This window comes from Protopterus annectens, chromosome 2.part1 (genome assembly GCF_019279795.1).
Source record: "Protopterus annectens isolate FY-2018-M chromosome 2.part1, PAN1.0, whole genome shotgun sequence".
Taxonomy (NCBI): Eukaryota; Metazoa; Chordata; order Ceratodontiformes; family Protopteridae; genus Protopterus; species Protopterus annectens.
In genome coordinates, this window is record NC_056729.1 from 732,884,715 (window position 1) to 732,900,035 (window position 15,321).

Sequence of the window (15,321 nt, forward strand, 5' to 3'; positions counted from 1 at the left end):
TCAATACTGTCTACTTTGAGGTGCTATCTTAGGATAGGGAGAGTAAATAGGTACAGTAAAAATCACATACATCAGTCTTACCCCACATTCATACAATCTATAAACCTAAGTTCAGATTATACTAAACTCCTTCAGTGCTTGTCCCTTTCCTTTCAACTCACAGTGCAAATAAGAGACATATATTCTGAATTCTCTACATAGTGGGTGCAGATAACAACAGACCATTTAATTAGAGATATAGTGTTAATGGGCCAATCACCAGCCAGAGTCCACATTACCTCTACACCAGCACAGCAGCAGCTGAGCTCTGCATTTCTAGCACTGCACAAATCATCCAATGTTTTCACAAAATAGCTTTCCTCGGTATTTACTCACTTGAAACTGAAGGAGTTGAGTCTTATGTTTCATATGTCTGTACATAGTCCCGAACATGAAGACATAAGTTGTAGTATTTTCTCAGATGGCAAGGTTTCCATTATATGTAAAGAATGCAAATGCTTGTATTATCCTTTTTTCTTGAGATAGGATTCCCATGAAAATTTAATTTTTCACTCAGATGTGTTTTTTTAATTAATTAGGTCAACCCACTGGGCACAAGTCCCTCTTTCCCAGGATGACACTGGTGCACTGTCTGGTTAAATGACTTGTTCAGACTTGCACAGTAGGCAAATGGAGGTGGAAGGAGCCAAACTCTTCACCCTGGACTAAAGGAAGCAGCTTATTAACAGCTCAGAGCCTTGTATATCTGCACTACTGCCTGACATTATAAAAGTAAAACTCATGTACTAGCCAGAACATTCCGAAGGATATGGATTTTCATGTCTTCCTCAATCCTAGTCATTCATAATATATGACTTTATATATGGAAATTCGAATGATATGTGAAGAATATATGGACCTAGGTGCACCAACCTGTACAGTTTAGCCTTCCTCTTCTGCCCTCGCTGACAAAGGAATTGCAGTGGCACATTTATGAATTGTATTTTAACTCGGCTCTCTTGTTTTTTCTTTCCCTGCCAAATTAGGAGCTAATGACAGACACCTCAGATTATGCCTAGGGCACCCACTTTCAGACTCTGACAATATGTGAATCTTGCTCTCCATCTCACAAGAAAACATATAGGTGTTAAAGAGGTGTCATTTTTTTCCTAGACCTGAAATCCTTCCAGTCTTGCTGCTAGGAACTCTACAGACAATGACAGACAATTTGTATTGAGCAGTTACATAATATAGCAATAACCCATGCCTGGGTGTGGGTAATGCGGGATTTACCCACGGTTGGCGTGGTTTGGTCCCGAGGGACCAAACAAAGACAACCGTGGGTAAATCCCATTATCCACACCCAGAAGTGGTTATTGCTATTATCTATGACATTATTTAAGAAAATAAATAATTACTTTTCTTAAATAATGGCATTGTATATCCTCTTTGCTGCCGTTCAGTAGCTGTCTGGTATCCGCGGCAGTTCTGATGTACTGTGCATGCATACGCAGTACATCAGAGCTGTGGCCAAAAGCAACGGAGAAAGCAAGATCTCTGTTGCTTTTTACTGTTTCGCTATGTTAAATGGGTTTAACATAGCGAGACAGCTTTAAGATAAGCAACGGAGATGTCCGTTGCTTATTTTAAAGCTGTCTAGCTATGTTAAACCTGTTTAACATAGCGAAACAGTAAAAAGCAATGTAGATCTTGCTTTCTCCATTGCTTTTTTTTTAAAACCTGTCTAGCTATGTTAAATGGGTTTAACATAGTGAGACAGCTTTAAAATAAGCAACGGAGATCTCCGTTGCTTATTTTAAAGCTGTTTCACTATGTTAAACCCAGTTAACATAGCGAGACAGGTTAAAAAAAAAGCAACGGAGAAAGCAAGATCTCCGTTGCTTTTTACACACTGTGTCGCTATGTTAAAGGAGTATAATAACCAGTTTGGTTTTAAGTTTAGTGGTGTACAGTTAGGGGAGATAGTTAATTTTTTAGATTTGGAAATGTGGGGTGAGCAAACAGGATTTATTGGTAGAAAGGCTGACAGAAAGTTAAAGGGGGGGGTTCACATTTTTACATAGTTCTAGCTGTCATCCCCCATTGATTTCATCTTTACCATATACTGAGTTTTGGAGACGAAGTAATCTGTGTAATGTAGACCAAGATTTTGAGGAGAAAATATAAGACTCAGTTAAAATGTTTATACACAGAGGATATGATAATATAGAAGTGTTAGAAGCTTTAAATAGGGTTAGAACTAAGTGTTTTAAAGGTGAAGATTTAAATAGAAGAAAAAAAACCTCGGTAAATAAATATAATGATGGATCCTCATATAATGATGGGTCTTTATTTACTGAGTTGATGAATTTTGATAAAAGAAGCGTTAGGGGAGATGTAAAAAATAATAGTGCCAATAATACTGTTAAGACAATTTATTTTGTGACCATTTATAATGTATTAAGTCAACAGATTGTTTGCTAAGCATTGTATTTTGGAACAATGCTTAGCAAACAAACTTTTGATAAATTATAAAAAGGGCCGCAGTATTTCTGATATAATAATTTACAGTAAAATTACTCCAAGATATGGCACTTTTAGTTGTGGGAAATGTTCTATTTTTTTTCATGTTGTAAAGAACTTTCCTACTATCAGTTCTGTACATTTTTCTTCGAATGGATGTTATACTTGCAATACAGAAGGAATTATGTATATTTTGAAATGTACACATAACAAGATTTATGTTGGTGAAAGTAAAAGAAAGTTCAAAGTATGTCTTCAGGAACATATAAGGGACATTAAAAAGTTTAACTGTGATAATCCTTTAGCTGTGCATTTTAAAGAATTTCATGCAGGTAATTTTAAATTGTTGCAAGGCTGTGTTTTAGAATAGGTGGGGTCTGTTTTCTTAGGCTCTGCAGCAGTAAAAGAAAAATTACTATATAAGGAAGCACTTTTTATTCTGAAATTTGATACCTTGGTTCCCAAGGGTTTAAACACAGAACTTAACTGGAAGTATTTGATTTAATTAATTGTTTAATTGACTGATTGAGTGAGAATATATGGGGTGAGGGAAGTTGCACTGTATTTGTACTCCTTGAAGGCGTAACAGCCAAGGTGCTAGAGTGTATGAAAAGAGAATAAACATTTTCATTTGAAGACTGTGCCTTCCTTTTGTGGTTCCATTGCAGTACGTTTGGACTTTCAGTGGTTGTTTTGTCATTTTTTTTGTAGACCTGAAATTCTTCCAGTCCTGCAGCTAGGAACTCTACAGACAAAGACAGACATGATGATGTAGAATTTAAGTAAGCAAGGGCTGTATAATTATGTTGGTTAGTAATGATAATTTGGTAGCACAATACACAAATCTAGTACTGAATTCAATTTACATCTCAAGACATCAAAACACAATGGTAAACAAATTTATCAGTAGAATGTCAGTCTGTCAAGAGAGGACATTGGAAATGTCTTCCTGTACATAATAAAGATGAGGGGCTGACAAGAAATGTATTTATTTGTGTCACAGTTCAGGAAGCAGCTCCCAGTGTTTTGTTCCAGGCTGTTTTATACCATGGCCCAAGAATCTCCGGGTCTATATTATATCCTCGAACGCTTAAAAAAGCGAACACTGATTGATCGACCTAATTTAAGTGAAAGCTTACAATCTCGAACTGTCAGATCAGCGATTTTTTTCCCAGGGAAAAAAATCGCTGATCCAAAACACATACACACAACACAAGCACACCAAACAAACAGAAATCCACACACATACACCTAAAATCTGATACCTAACCCTACACTAAACTATGCACACACCACTAACTACCCACTTACGTTAACCCAAACCCTAACCCTAAGGTCCGTCACTATCGCACACTCACCTCACCCGCTCCCTAACCCTAACTCACTTAAATCCGCCCTAACCCTCATGTCCACTCAATCGCACACACACATAACCCGAGCCCTAACACTAACTCACCTAAATCACCCTAACACTCACATCCACACAATCGCACACTTACCTGAATCCGACCGGTAACTTTCCACCAAAACACTGAAAATACTGAAGCAACAGAAACAGACAACCAAGTTCTTTCCCTAGGAAAAAATTTGAGTTTCTGCTGCTTCGATATTTTGCAGTTTCGCGAAAATAAGTTCGATCAATCAGCGTTCTCTTTTTTAAGCGTTCGAGGATATAATATAGACCTGAATCTCCCATCTGCTTTCCTTCAATCATCTCTGAAAACCAGAAATGCTTGTAAAGGTAGAAACAAAAAAAGTTCTAAGCATAACTCTCAACTGTATAGATTTTTATAGAATGTCCAGATTTTTGGTGCTTTCCTCATGAAAATTCTGGTTTTCCAGCAAATCACTATGGATTGACATTGTTAAATAATGGCATGCATTTGAGTTTCAAACTTTATATCCTTCGGAAAATGCCTGCTAACACTAATCCTTTCATTCTAGCATCTTTCTAAGTTTATAAGAGCAATATTTAAAATATGTCACTATTTTTGAGCCTTTGCCCCACCCCCTTATTTTAGACTTTGTCCAGATATCTTGCACTAAGAGGTTGAGAAGTATGATTCTAACTCTGATGACTTCTTTCTCGATAAGGCAGGTGCTGACACTGCTTAGTAAGAAACTTTTTCTGTGGGGTAGGCTTGTAGGAATGCCTAACTGAGGCCTCAGAACTGTTAGTCTAACACCCAGGAATATTTTTTAATACGTTTATTAAATTATTGCATTGTAGACAATTATATTTTAAATCAATCCTTTACAGTCAGTTTGCCAGTAAGATCTTATTTATTAAGGTACGATGAAACAGAGGTTTCCATCAAATATTTGCTTCGCTAATTCTACCATCTGTGGTTTCACATTTCAGTCCACTGCATGGAAACATATAATTCCAAAGATTTCTGTGCTGTGAAAATGTCTTGCTTTTTGTGAGATTGTAACTTTTGGAATTATTTGAGTTATATATGTGTTCTACTAGTTTTCATCCATTTTTCCATTCACTAGGAGTAGCTAGCAGGGTTACTCTAGAAACATTGGGATTTCATGTCTTCTGTCTTGGGCACATACCTCTCAACTGTCCCTAATTTTCTTGGACGTCCCTGATTTTGACTCAAATGTTTGCTCTGTCCCTCTGAATCCCTCCTAAAACTACTGACTTTGGGCAGAAAGGTGATGAATTACACTTAATGAATATTGACAATAACTAAGAGTTATACACTTCTTTTACTTCAGAAAAGGTGTATTAATTCATATGCTCCGATTCTCTCAATGTTTAAGTGTCCCTGATTGTCCCTGATTTTTTTCTTGACTTTTCCCTGATTCTGTTCAAATTTTTCCCTGATTGATTGAGAGGTCTACTTGGGCACCAGGATCCACATAACACTTGTCATTTTGCATGCTCCTCAGTTAGCTGCACAGCGAAATCTGGACTCTTTTTCTGGTTCCCTGAGTGCCAGAATCACTGCATTTTTCCAGGCCAAAGCTTTCTAACCTGACAACTAGGTTTGAGAGTAAGACAATTGTTAATGGTGCTAAATCATTTTAATTAATTTGAAGATGCATAGAAAGTGGAATAAATGTTTTCATTCTTGATGTTTTGTCTAAGGATAGCTGTATAAGCATCCTTTACTGAAGTGGATTGCGTTGAACAATTCACTTCCATAGAAAGCACTGGAATAAAATGTAATCTTCTCAAGGATAAGCTAACGTGCTTTTATAAGACACTTATTATAAATGCACTGTGAATTTTCAAGGAATACTCAGCTGCCAAGATTTTTTTCCTTTTCTAAACTTGTAGCCGACTATAGGAGAAATGACATATATGGAAATGACATTTAATTGCTGTGGAATGCATTCTTCATTGCATACTTTTATGCAGGACATTTCATCTAGTATGTAATACACAACAGGAAGGTCTTTCACCATCTGCTAACTATCTTCCTGGCAAGATGCCTTAATGATTTTTCCAGGATTCAGTCAGACACTATTGACTCAGCATTAACTTTGAGTTATGAACTATGAGTTTTCAGACATTACTTTGGCCCAGTTTTTACATCCTTAGCTGCTAGTTTTGGAAAATCCGATTCACATGTTCTTATCAGAGAGGCTGCCTTGTCCAGTTTAATCAGAACTTAAGTGCTCTGTTGATATGATGTCAATAACTTATGTCACAGGAGATCAGACAGGCTGATAAACCCTTGTAGTGTCAGAAATGAAACTAGTAGCAGAACAGCACATTTACTTTGTTGGCAGCATTAGAAAGACAGCTGTGTTCTAGTACATAAGCTGAACATATACTCCACATGTAAATTATATTTTTTTAGTTTTTTTTTTCATCATAAGTGTTTATGGGAAATATTTAACATTTGTTTACTGGGAAAGTCTGGCTTGGAACGCAGCCAATTTTCAGCAGAGGCCTGGGGGAGAAATACTCCAGATGTATGTCTTTGTAATGTGGGAGGAAACGGGAGTACCCAGAGAAAACCCACACAAACACAAGGAGGACATGCAGATTCCACACAGAAAGCACTCTAGCCGAGAAATGAACCAGAGAACCTCTTGTTGTGAGGCGACAATGCTACCGATGCACCACTGTGTCATCTAATATTCAGAAGTAGCACTCTTACTATGTTTATGTTTATAAATCCTGTCTCCTTTAATTTTCTTCCTCTGAAAAAGGAACTGTTCTGCAACTCTTAACCTCTTAGCAAAAGAATTACAGACGAAGGCAAAAATAATGGGGGACAAAGACCCAAAATATGGGACGTATTTTAAATATTGTTCTTATAAACTTAGAAAGTTATTAGCATAACATTTTTTCATTATTTTGCTTTATCTGAAGAGTATGAAGTCTGAATCTCAATAGCCTGTCATTATTTAGTAACTTCAGTACTCAGTGATTTGCCAGAAAACTACAAATTTTGTGAGGAGCAGTCCATAAGTAAGAGAAAAAAATCAGGATATTCTATGGAATTCTGTACACTCAAGAGATATGAAATGGCGGCTCATCTCTCTCTCTCTATGTATTGACCTAAACTCCTACTACCTATTCTCTTTGCACTACCACTAGTCTCAAGCTGAACAACCCCCATGTCATATTAGCATGTGAAAAAGATCCCTCAACAAACTAACTCTAGCAAGCTGGATAAACTTTACCAAAAGATATCATAGCATTAGACAACCTGGTTCTATTAAAAAAACCCCCTGAAATCTCATTTATCTCAGTAATATAAGTCTAACTATTTCATTAGTGAAGGTTAGCACATAATTAAACCAGAAGGTCTTAGCCCTCTCCTTTAACTTAGTGCAGTCTCTCAAAAGTTGTCTACATTTTCTACTTCTGTAGGTAATAATGCCGCTCATGAGTAAATGGCTTGGGGAGTTGCTGCTTTGTACTTTATTCATTATGTGCTGTGCTTTGTACTCCATGTTTTCTCTTGTTGTATGACAACTTCATGTAAATTACTTTTGTAAAATTCAGTATCCTGTTTGAAAATGAAAAAAATTTATTCATTTATACTGCAAATATTGTGTAATTTACATTTGTAAAATGTAATACTATGTTTGACATAATTTTATTTAATTTTATTGCAAACTATTACTTCTGTATCTGTTTAATATTGTTCCGGACTTCTGTGACATTTGATGTCTTTGCCACATGGTCTGAGTAGTTGATGACAAAGGCTTTACCAACCTCCAGTTAACAAACGAATAGATAAATAAATAAATAAACATAGCACGTGCACACACACACACACACACACACACACACACACACACACACACACACACACACACACACACACACACACACACACACACACACACACACACACACACACACACACACACACACACACACACACACACACACTCACACTGTGGTATGATGCTGCATCTTCTTTCCTCATGTATGTTCTCCTGGTGAACATACCTTTTGAATTTATAGCTGGACAGTGTACCTCTGACTGGCATGCTGTATCTCTGAGGGTTGCCTGCACCACTGTATGAAAGCTGAATGACAGTAGATGAGAAGGAGTGATAAAAACACCTCTTGCGGCCTTCAGTTTTCTCTTTCCTGTCTTGTATGGAAACTCAGAGTACAGCCTGCACCAGTGGTACAGCTGTTGTCAGTCCAGTCAGGGAGGACTGGTGGGCTTATCCTGGAGATAAAGGATAGTGCTAGGTGGACCTTCAGTGAGGTTATGGCAGATGTCTGATCTCAGTAAAATATCAACAGGGTTGAGCTGAGCAGCCACAGCTGCTTTGTTATGAGTCTAAGGTTGAACATATGCTCAGACCAGTCTTTTTAGCCTATGCAGCTTGACATAACTGTCAGCAGAATGCTAAATGAGGCAGCCAAGACTAGGAAAAAGCAAGGAACCCTTCAGGATGGTGGCTCCACTTTGTAGCTCAACACTTACTTCCTTAGATGAGAGAAGAACACCCCAGAGAAGCTGCACACTTAACGTAGTGAATCCTATGGGATTCTTCAAGTCTTCCCTTATTTAGACATTAAACTCACTTTTGGAGAACTATTTTTTGTGAAAAGGAAAATGGTATGCACAGTTCTGGGTGTCCTTGTGACTGGCTTTCAAGAACGTGAAGCCACAGTGCCACTAAATAAACACAAGTGCTCTCAAAGGTTAAATATTTTCTAAAGGACCAGCCACAATGAAAGTTATAAATATATTTAATAATAAATAGAAAAGAAAACATGAAAATACTGAATATCTATTTACAATAAACACTGAAGTTTCAATTTACAGGAAATATAAAAACAACACAGATGGAAAGACTCAGATACAGAAAAACAATATTTAGCTAATTTCTTTATATTTTCTAACTGACTGAAGGATTACTGTTCTCTAGTTACTTACTAAAGCAAGGCATGATGAAGTGGATGAGTGCCTTTGTTGTCAGGTCCAAGACATGGTGTATCTGTCACATCTCCCACTAGTATTCAAATGCAATTAGAGTGCTGGCTAAAGAATGACATCCCATCTGGTAACCTGAATCTGTGGTTTCCACACTACCCCCTCACTAACAACTGAGCCAATATTTGGCACAGATGTGTCACAATACACACATAAAACTTTGCTAAGGCTTAATGCAGAATCTGGAACTATAAAACAATTCCAACACTTCCACCCTTCCTGTGGAAAGTCTTTTCACAGACATTGTGTCTCTGGCTGCATTTAGACCTGTAAGATAAAATCTTTATGACCTAAACCAAGTCATTTAATTTCAGGCTAATGTTCTTAATGTTAGCTGGGCTGAGCTTACCCACTTCCCTTCCAGTTTCCTCCATTAAATTATATACACTTAATCTGTTACGGCAATACAGGCTGACTCCAGATTAGGTGAGTTCCCATTATGTTATCATGCTATTTTGTCTCTTTTAAAGGTGGTAATCCTGCTGGTATGCTCAGTGCATATAATCCTTATTTCATACTTCTTCTTGACTCATCCCGCTTGCTGTTCTGATATTCATGCTGTGTATGTTTCCAACCATCTAGAATTCTTGTGGACTGTCTGGAATTAAGGGATACTGTCCAAGAAATGGAGACTGCCTTTTGTGGACAGTGTATTGTCTGGAAAAAAACAAAATCAATAAATCTATGCAGCATGACATGTCACGGGAGCAACAAGTGCAGCCCATTCCCCTTCCCATGTTCCACGAATACGACTCACAATAAGTAGCAATAGTCTGTCACAGAGCTGAGTTAGTTGCACCTTTTGTTACTCAACCCCATCTCAGATTTCAGCATTAGTGATGCTCACAAGTATTAGGGAAAAGCACAGTTAGAGAGGTGCTTACAACATCCTTGCTTTTGGTGAGAAAACACTTTTTCATTTTAAAGGTGTTTCTTACATTACTTTCAACATTTGTGTAATGTGACAACCTGTTTTATGATTTAGAACTGCTGAGGCTGATGTCAGGGAATTTATGATGCTGCAGTCTGTTGGATTAACATGGCAAGGATATTCTTAAACCCCTTTCAAGATTTGCAGAAATGCAGATAGGATAATTACTGCTGGTGCATTTTTGTGAAGTCTGGGGGAGTCTGAGCATCCTGGGTGGGGTTCGTACCAGTGAACATTTCATGATGGTGTTTTTTAAAGTGTTTCTTTTATAGACTTCCTAAGACATTTGATTTGGTAGGCAGTACTGCAAACACAGAAATAAAGTATTTTTTTCTAGCTTGCTAGCATTAGTTCCATGCAGTGGTCCCCGCCTCCTTATTAAGAACCTTGCTCTTGCTTCTTTTGATTTTGGTAAGTACTTTGTGTGGTAAGTAATAAGGTGGAGGTGATCTGTTTTTTTTTTTTTTTTGGATTAATGTGACATTTACTTGTTGTTAAGTTGCTTAACATGTCAAAGGAGAAGAGAAGGTGCAGTGTATGTACTTTAAAAGCCACAGTCTTGAATGTCTTATGGTTCTTAATGCCGTGAGTATTTTGAGTCATGTTGGACTGAAGGGGAGGGATTCAAGATGACAGGCCCTGTCTGTCCAGGATCTGCATTTTTGAGGGGGTTCTAAGAACATTGCTGTTGATTTTTTTGATTTTGGTAAGTATCTTGTGTGGTGGTGAAGTAAAGTAATAATGCGGAGGCCCAGTTTTCTTTTTTTTTTGGATTATTGTGGCATTTCATTGTTGTTAGGTTGCTTGACATGTCAAAGGGGAGGAGAATGTGCAGTGTGTTTACTTTAAGCACCACAATCTTGAATGTCTTGTGGTTCTTAATGAAATGGGTATTTTGAATTGTGTTGGACTGAAGGGGAGGCATACAAGCTGATGGGCCCTGTCCATCTGGTATATGCATTTTGAGGGGGTTCTGCCATGTGCTACTGGCATGTATAATGTTTACACTTTATGCTCCACAAGGGATGCAGTTTCATTGACAATCAGCATTAACAGAGAGTATTTAAACTGTAAATGTCTCTGTTAAGATTACATTTTGCATGTACAACTGTAGCCATTTATAGTGACATTTCAGTGGTAGATCTATGTTTCTGCATCTGTGGCTTTGCTCTGAAGTGTACAGTCATTGCTTTGTCAGAATAAACAACCTTTGATAGGAGTATTAATGTACTAAGTAGAAGAGCACATGGATAAATAAACCTTCAACCCTAGAGTACCAACTGAACAGATAACATGAATGGTAAATCAAATAATGAGAAAATGAGTTCAAACCTTATATTTGTCCAAATACTGTACAATACAGTAGCATAGATATTGTAAAAAATATTTTATCATAATAATCGCTTGATCATCTTTGTTCAATCTAAACATTATTAAGCAAAATTTTGCATGTTGGTTAGCAAAATTACACACATTTTACATGTCTGGAATTTTTGACATGAAAAGTTGGCAAACCTATATGTTGCCCACATTCTTAGTGTCATTTCCTTAGTAAGTTCTCCAGAACGTCATGCTCTTTTCAAGATGCTACCTTGTTCTTTTTTTATTCATTCATTCATTCATCTTTTCATCCTTAATGTCTTTTGCTTCCTAAAGCCTGTGGAATCACGTCATCTTTTGGATGCTGCCTTTTAGTCATCCATATGTTTATTAACTGGATAACTAGACTTCTCAAAAGGCTTATTTCAGCAATGGCTTGTGAACAGTGGGAAAGAAAATTCAACAAAGACTACAGTTCATGATTATACAAATGAGTTATTTAGAAATAAATGACTGTAATTAGTTTCACTTAATTCAAAACCAGTGTCAGACAGGCTGTATTTGGTGTCACTGAAGTAGACTAAAAGGAAACAAATTAAACAAACAGCGGGGATCTTAAACAGTGATGAAGTAAATTACATTATGAGAACTTAATATTAAAGTAAAAGAAGGCTAAGATGGATATGGTTGGTAGTAGATACAGTAAAACACTTTAGTAAGGTGACTGATTACATCTTGTCTGAAGAGGGGGAAGCCCTTCCCAGCATCATGTACAATGGAAGGATGGCATTTGTTCCTCTTGCATATACTTCTCTCACCATGCATCTCAACACCACATTAGCCTTTACATCCCGTCACTCAGATTATGCTTTGGGATTGCATTTATGGATAATGACTACTTCCTTATCTTTGAAAAAGATACAGAGGCTGTTAACAGTAGGCATTCAGAGCACACAGGTTATCTTAGTCTGGCCAAGGCATTCAGCACTAAATCCTTATGCCAGTATTGTTAAAAAAATATAGACAGACTTAAACTCCTATGTTATCAACAAGATTTCAGATTGACTCTCTAACTGAGTCCAGACTTCATTGAATGTAAAATTGTAACGCATGGGGTACCACATGGATCTGTGCTAGTCTCCCTCCTGTTTGGCATTTATTTTCCAAACACCCAGTTCAGTATTACACAAGTCTGGTTGAAACGTTTTGCTGATGGCGGCAAGATGGGCACTGTTATGCATTGATACCAAACAGCTACAGCTAGAGATGGAATATGCACATACCAGGTGTACTGAAAACATTTGCAAGTTAAATGCAAAAGAGCATTTCATAGTAGCTTTTGGTAAATAAAGCTTTTCTCATCTCATATATTTTAAATTGTATTCCTCTTCATGCCCACACTATCACAAGAAACCTGGACACTTGTGCGGACAATTCTCTTTCATTCGATCATCATATTTCCACCATAGTAAGGAAATCCATCTGTCTGGCACAGTTAATTATTATAGCTGGTTATTTTGTGTGGCTTGACTGATAGTGTTTAAACTACATTAAAGAAAGAAATATAATGATAGAGAGGAAGCAAGATATTTGCTATATCAGAGTCAGTAAACTAAGGTGCAGCAATTTATCCCTAAATTGGTCCTCATGACAATTCTGGAGAGTAGGAATATGTAGCCATGGAAAGTGATTTACAGAAAGCATTAAAAAATAACATTGTTATCATTTAAATGATTTCAGATTCCCTGAAGAAGCCGTTGCTGTGTTAAGAAGTCAGAGGTTACGAGAAAAGTTGCTGCAGTCCTTGTTCATGGACAAAGTTTACTGGGAAAGTCAAGGAGGACGCCAGGGCATTGAAAAACTGATTGATGTGGTGGAAAGGAGGGCCAAAATACTTCTGACTTTCATCAATGCACATGGAGCCAAAGTGTTACGTATGAATGAATGAATGCAGACACAGTCATTTCTGCAATATGAATTAAAAGAACAGAATTAGATCTTATGTTGAGAATCAGAGTCAGTTTGAGCACTCAGTTAAAATCAGCTGTTTATTTATGTTTACATAATTTACTTACAGACAACTTCCTATATACCGTAACTATGGGACCTTCAGGGGAAAAAAATAAGATTAAGGTGCTGAGCCAGTTGCTGTACGGGGAGGGGGTTACTGGGTGGGAGTGCGTGCTGTAGCATGTAACACTAACAAAACAAACAGACCAACAAGTTGTAAAAGGGATACTGGATGGCTGATGGTATTCTTTCAGGTGCTATAGTAAGTTTTGGTTATTAAATTTGTTCAAGCAGTTTTATAGACAGTACTGTAGATTCCAATGTACAGCGTGACATAAGGAATGGTATTGATGTCTTGGATAAATTTCTCCAGTGGCAAAACTGTGAAAATGTTAACGCAGTAACCGCAGCTGGTTTGCATCTGTATCTCTCCTGTATGAATTAAGTAAAAATAGGAAACATTTCATAATGTTACTTTCTGAGGCAAGAAAATCTGGCTTAAGGAAGTGCATTTTTTTATGACTGTTGCATTACTTTATTGTGCGGCAGGTACATCTGGGCAGTGACATCTGTTTCACTGTGAGCATTCCTATACCCACAATATGCATCCATTTCCATTTTGTTAAGCTGTTTGTGTTTGTAAATATGTTCTCGTGTAGCAACCAGAACAACATTGTCATTTTATTTTGTGTACCATTACTGCATAAATGTTTCTTTATAAACAATTACTTCTTGTTAAGCTAATCAGAAGTCATTCAGTTTAAACATAACAGAATCAGTTTCACAACTACTGTCCAAATAAATGTAACTGCAGTTCTGCTCTCAATGTAATACTCCAGGAAACCAAGTAGTAAAACACAATTATTTTATTCTAGCGCCTCGGTATAACCACCTTCAAGAAATAAAGAATCAGTTTGTCTGTCTTCTCATTTTCTAAGCTTGTTCACTAGGAATGAATGTTTCCATTGGCAAGCACCATTTTGTTTTGTTAACTTTTTTTGTTAAATTGCTTAATTCTGATTAAGATGTTTATTTTATATTATGCTTTGTGAAGCACTTTGCTTTTTTTCTTGATTTTGAGAATCACCCAAATGTATTTAACCAGCTGTGCCTTTCTTCAGTTATGCACAAGAGCCTAGCATTTTGTTGTACTGATACAGCTGCTTTAAATAATGGGCTTGGCAATACACCATAACCATGGCTAACAGACTTTAATGTACAAATATGCAGTTTGATAGAATGTACACTCTAAAAAATTCTATTATACATATGAATTTATTATTTTTTGTAATTTAAAAATGGTATATAACATTCAGTTCAAAATGTATGTAGCAACTATTAAATGACCATTTGCAAGCACTGTTGTGGGCTTCTACAAATGTTTTTCATATTGGATGTACTCTTGTTAAATAGGAGCGTACTCTACTGTGGTCTGTCTTGTAGTAGTACTATCAGAACTTTATGTAGAAAAGAGTGTCTGGTGATAGCTGAAAGCATGTACAAGTATCAAAGGAAAGAAGACTTACCTCAACAAACTCAAAAATGATGACCTAGCATTTTGTACAAGGTTTGAAAGTTGTATATACACTGTGAGAATGTGTATTTATGCATGTACCTATCAATTAAGATGATGGCTTACAGAAAGTGTAAAACTTGGATATTACTCCACTCCAATATGATTTATAACAGCTATTGCACTTAATGTGCTCATTTCATGTCTAAAGTATGCGTATGACCTTCCACATTTTGTCCTGAACTCCTCTCAAAACACCACAACAAAGAAATCAAATTCTAAGGTTCCTTCACCTTATTGTAAGAGCACACTTCTTCTAAACTTTGTAACTCATAATTTTCTGCATGACTCTTAATGGCCTATACTACACAGCAAAGAAGTAACACATTCCATTAACCACTTTCTTAGAAATCATGATGCCAGTCAACTTATGAGACCTGCATTTCTCATGGCTGTAGCTGATTGTTTTTTCAAAACTGTTGCCTTTCATCTAGAAGACTTTCCCTGATAATGTAAGACACATTAACATCTAAAGGTCCACCTTTAAAAACAATCACAATGCTTCTGCTTTATTGATAAAGACTGACAGCACACTCCCCTCACCTGAAAAAACA

General features: G+C 36.9%; 1 protein-coding gene across 1 annotated transcript in view; it reads left to right on the forward strand.

Moving 5' to 3' along the window:
* Positions 1–14,553, forward strand: part of GASK1B (golgi associated kinase 1B) — a 371,609-nt gene extending 357,056 nt beyond the window's left edge. The window contains exon 4 of the mRNA XM_044062453.1: positions 12,925–14,553. Within this exon, the coding sequence (XP_043918388.1) occupies positions 12,925–13,132 (208 nt within the window). The 3' untranslated portion in view covers positions 13,133–14,553. The remainder of the gene's footprint in view (positions 1–12,924) is intronic.
* Positions 14,554–15,321: the final 768 nt, after the last annotated feature.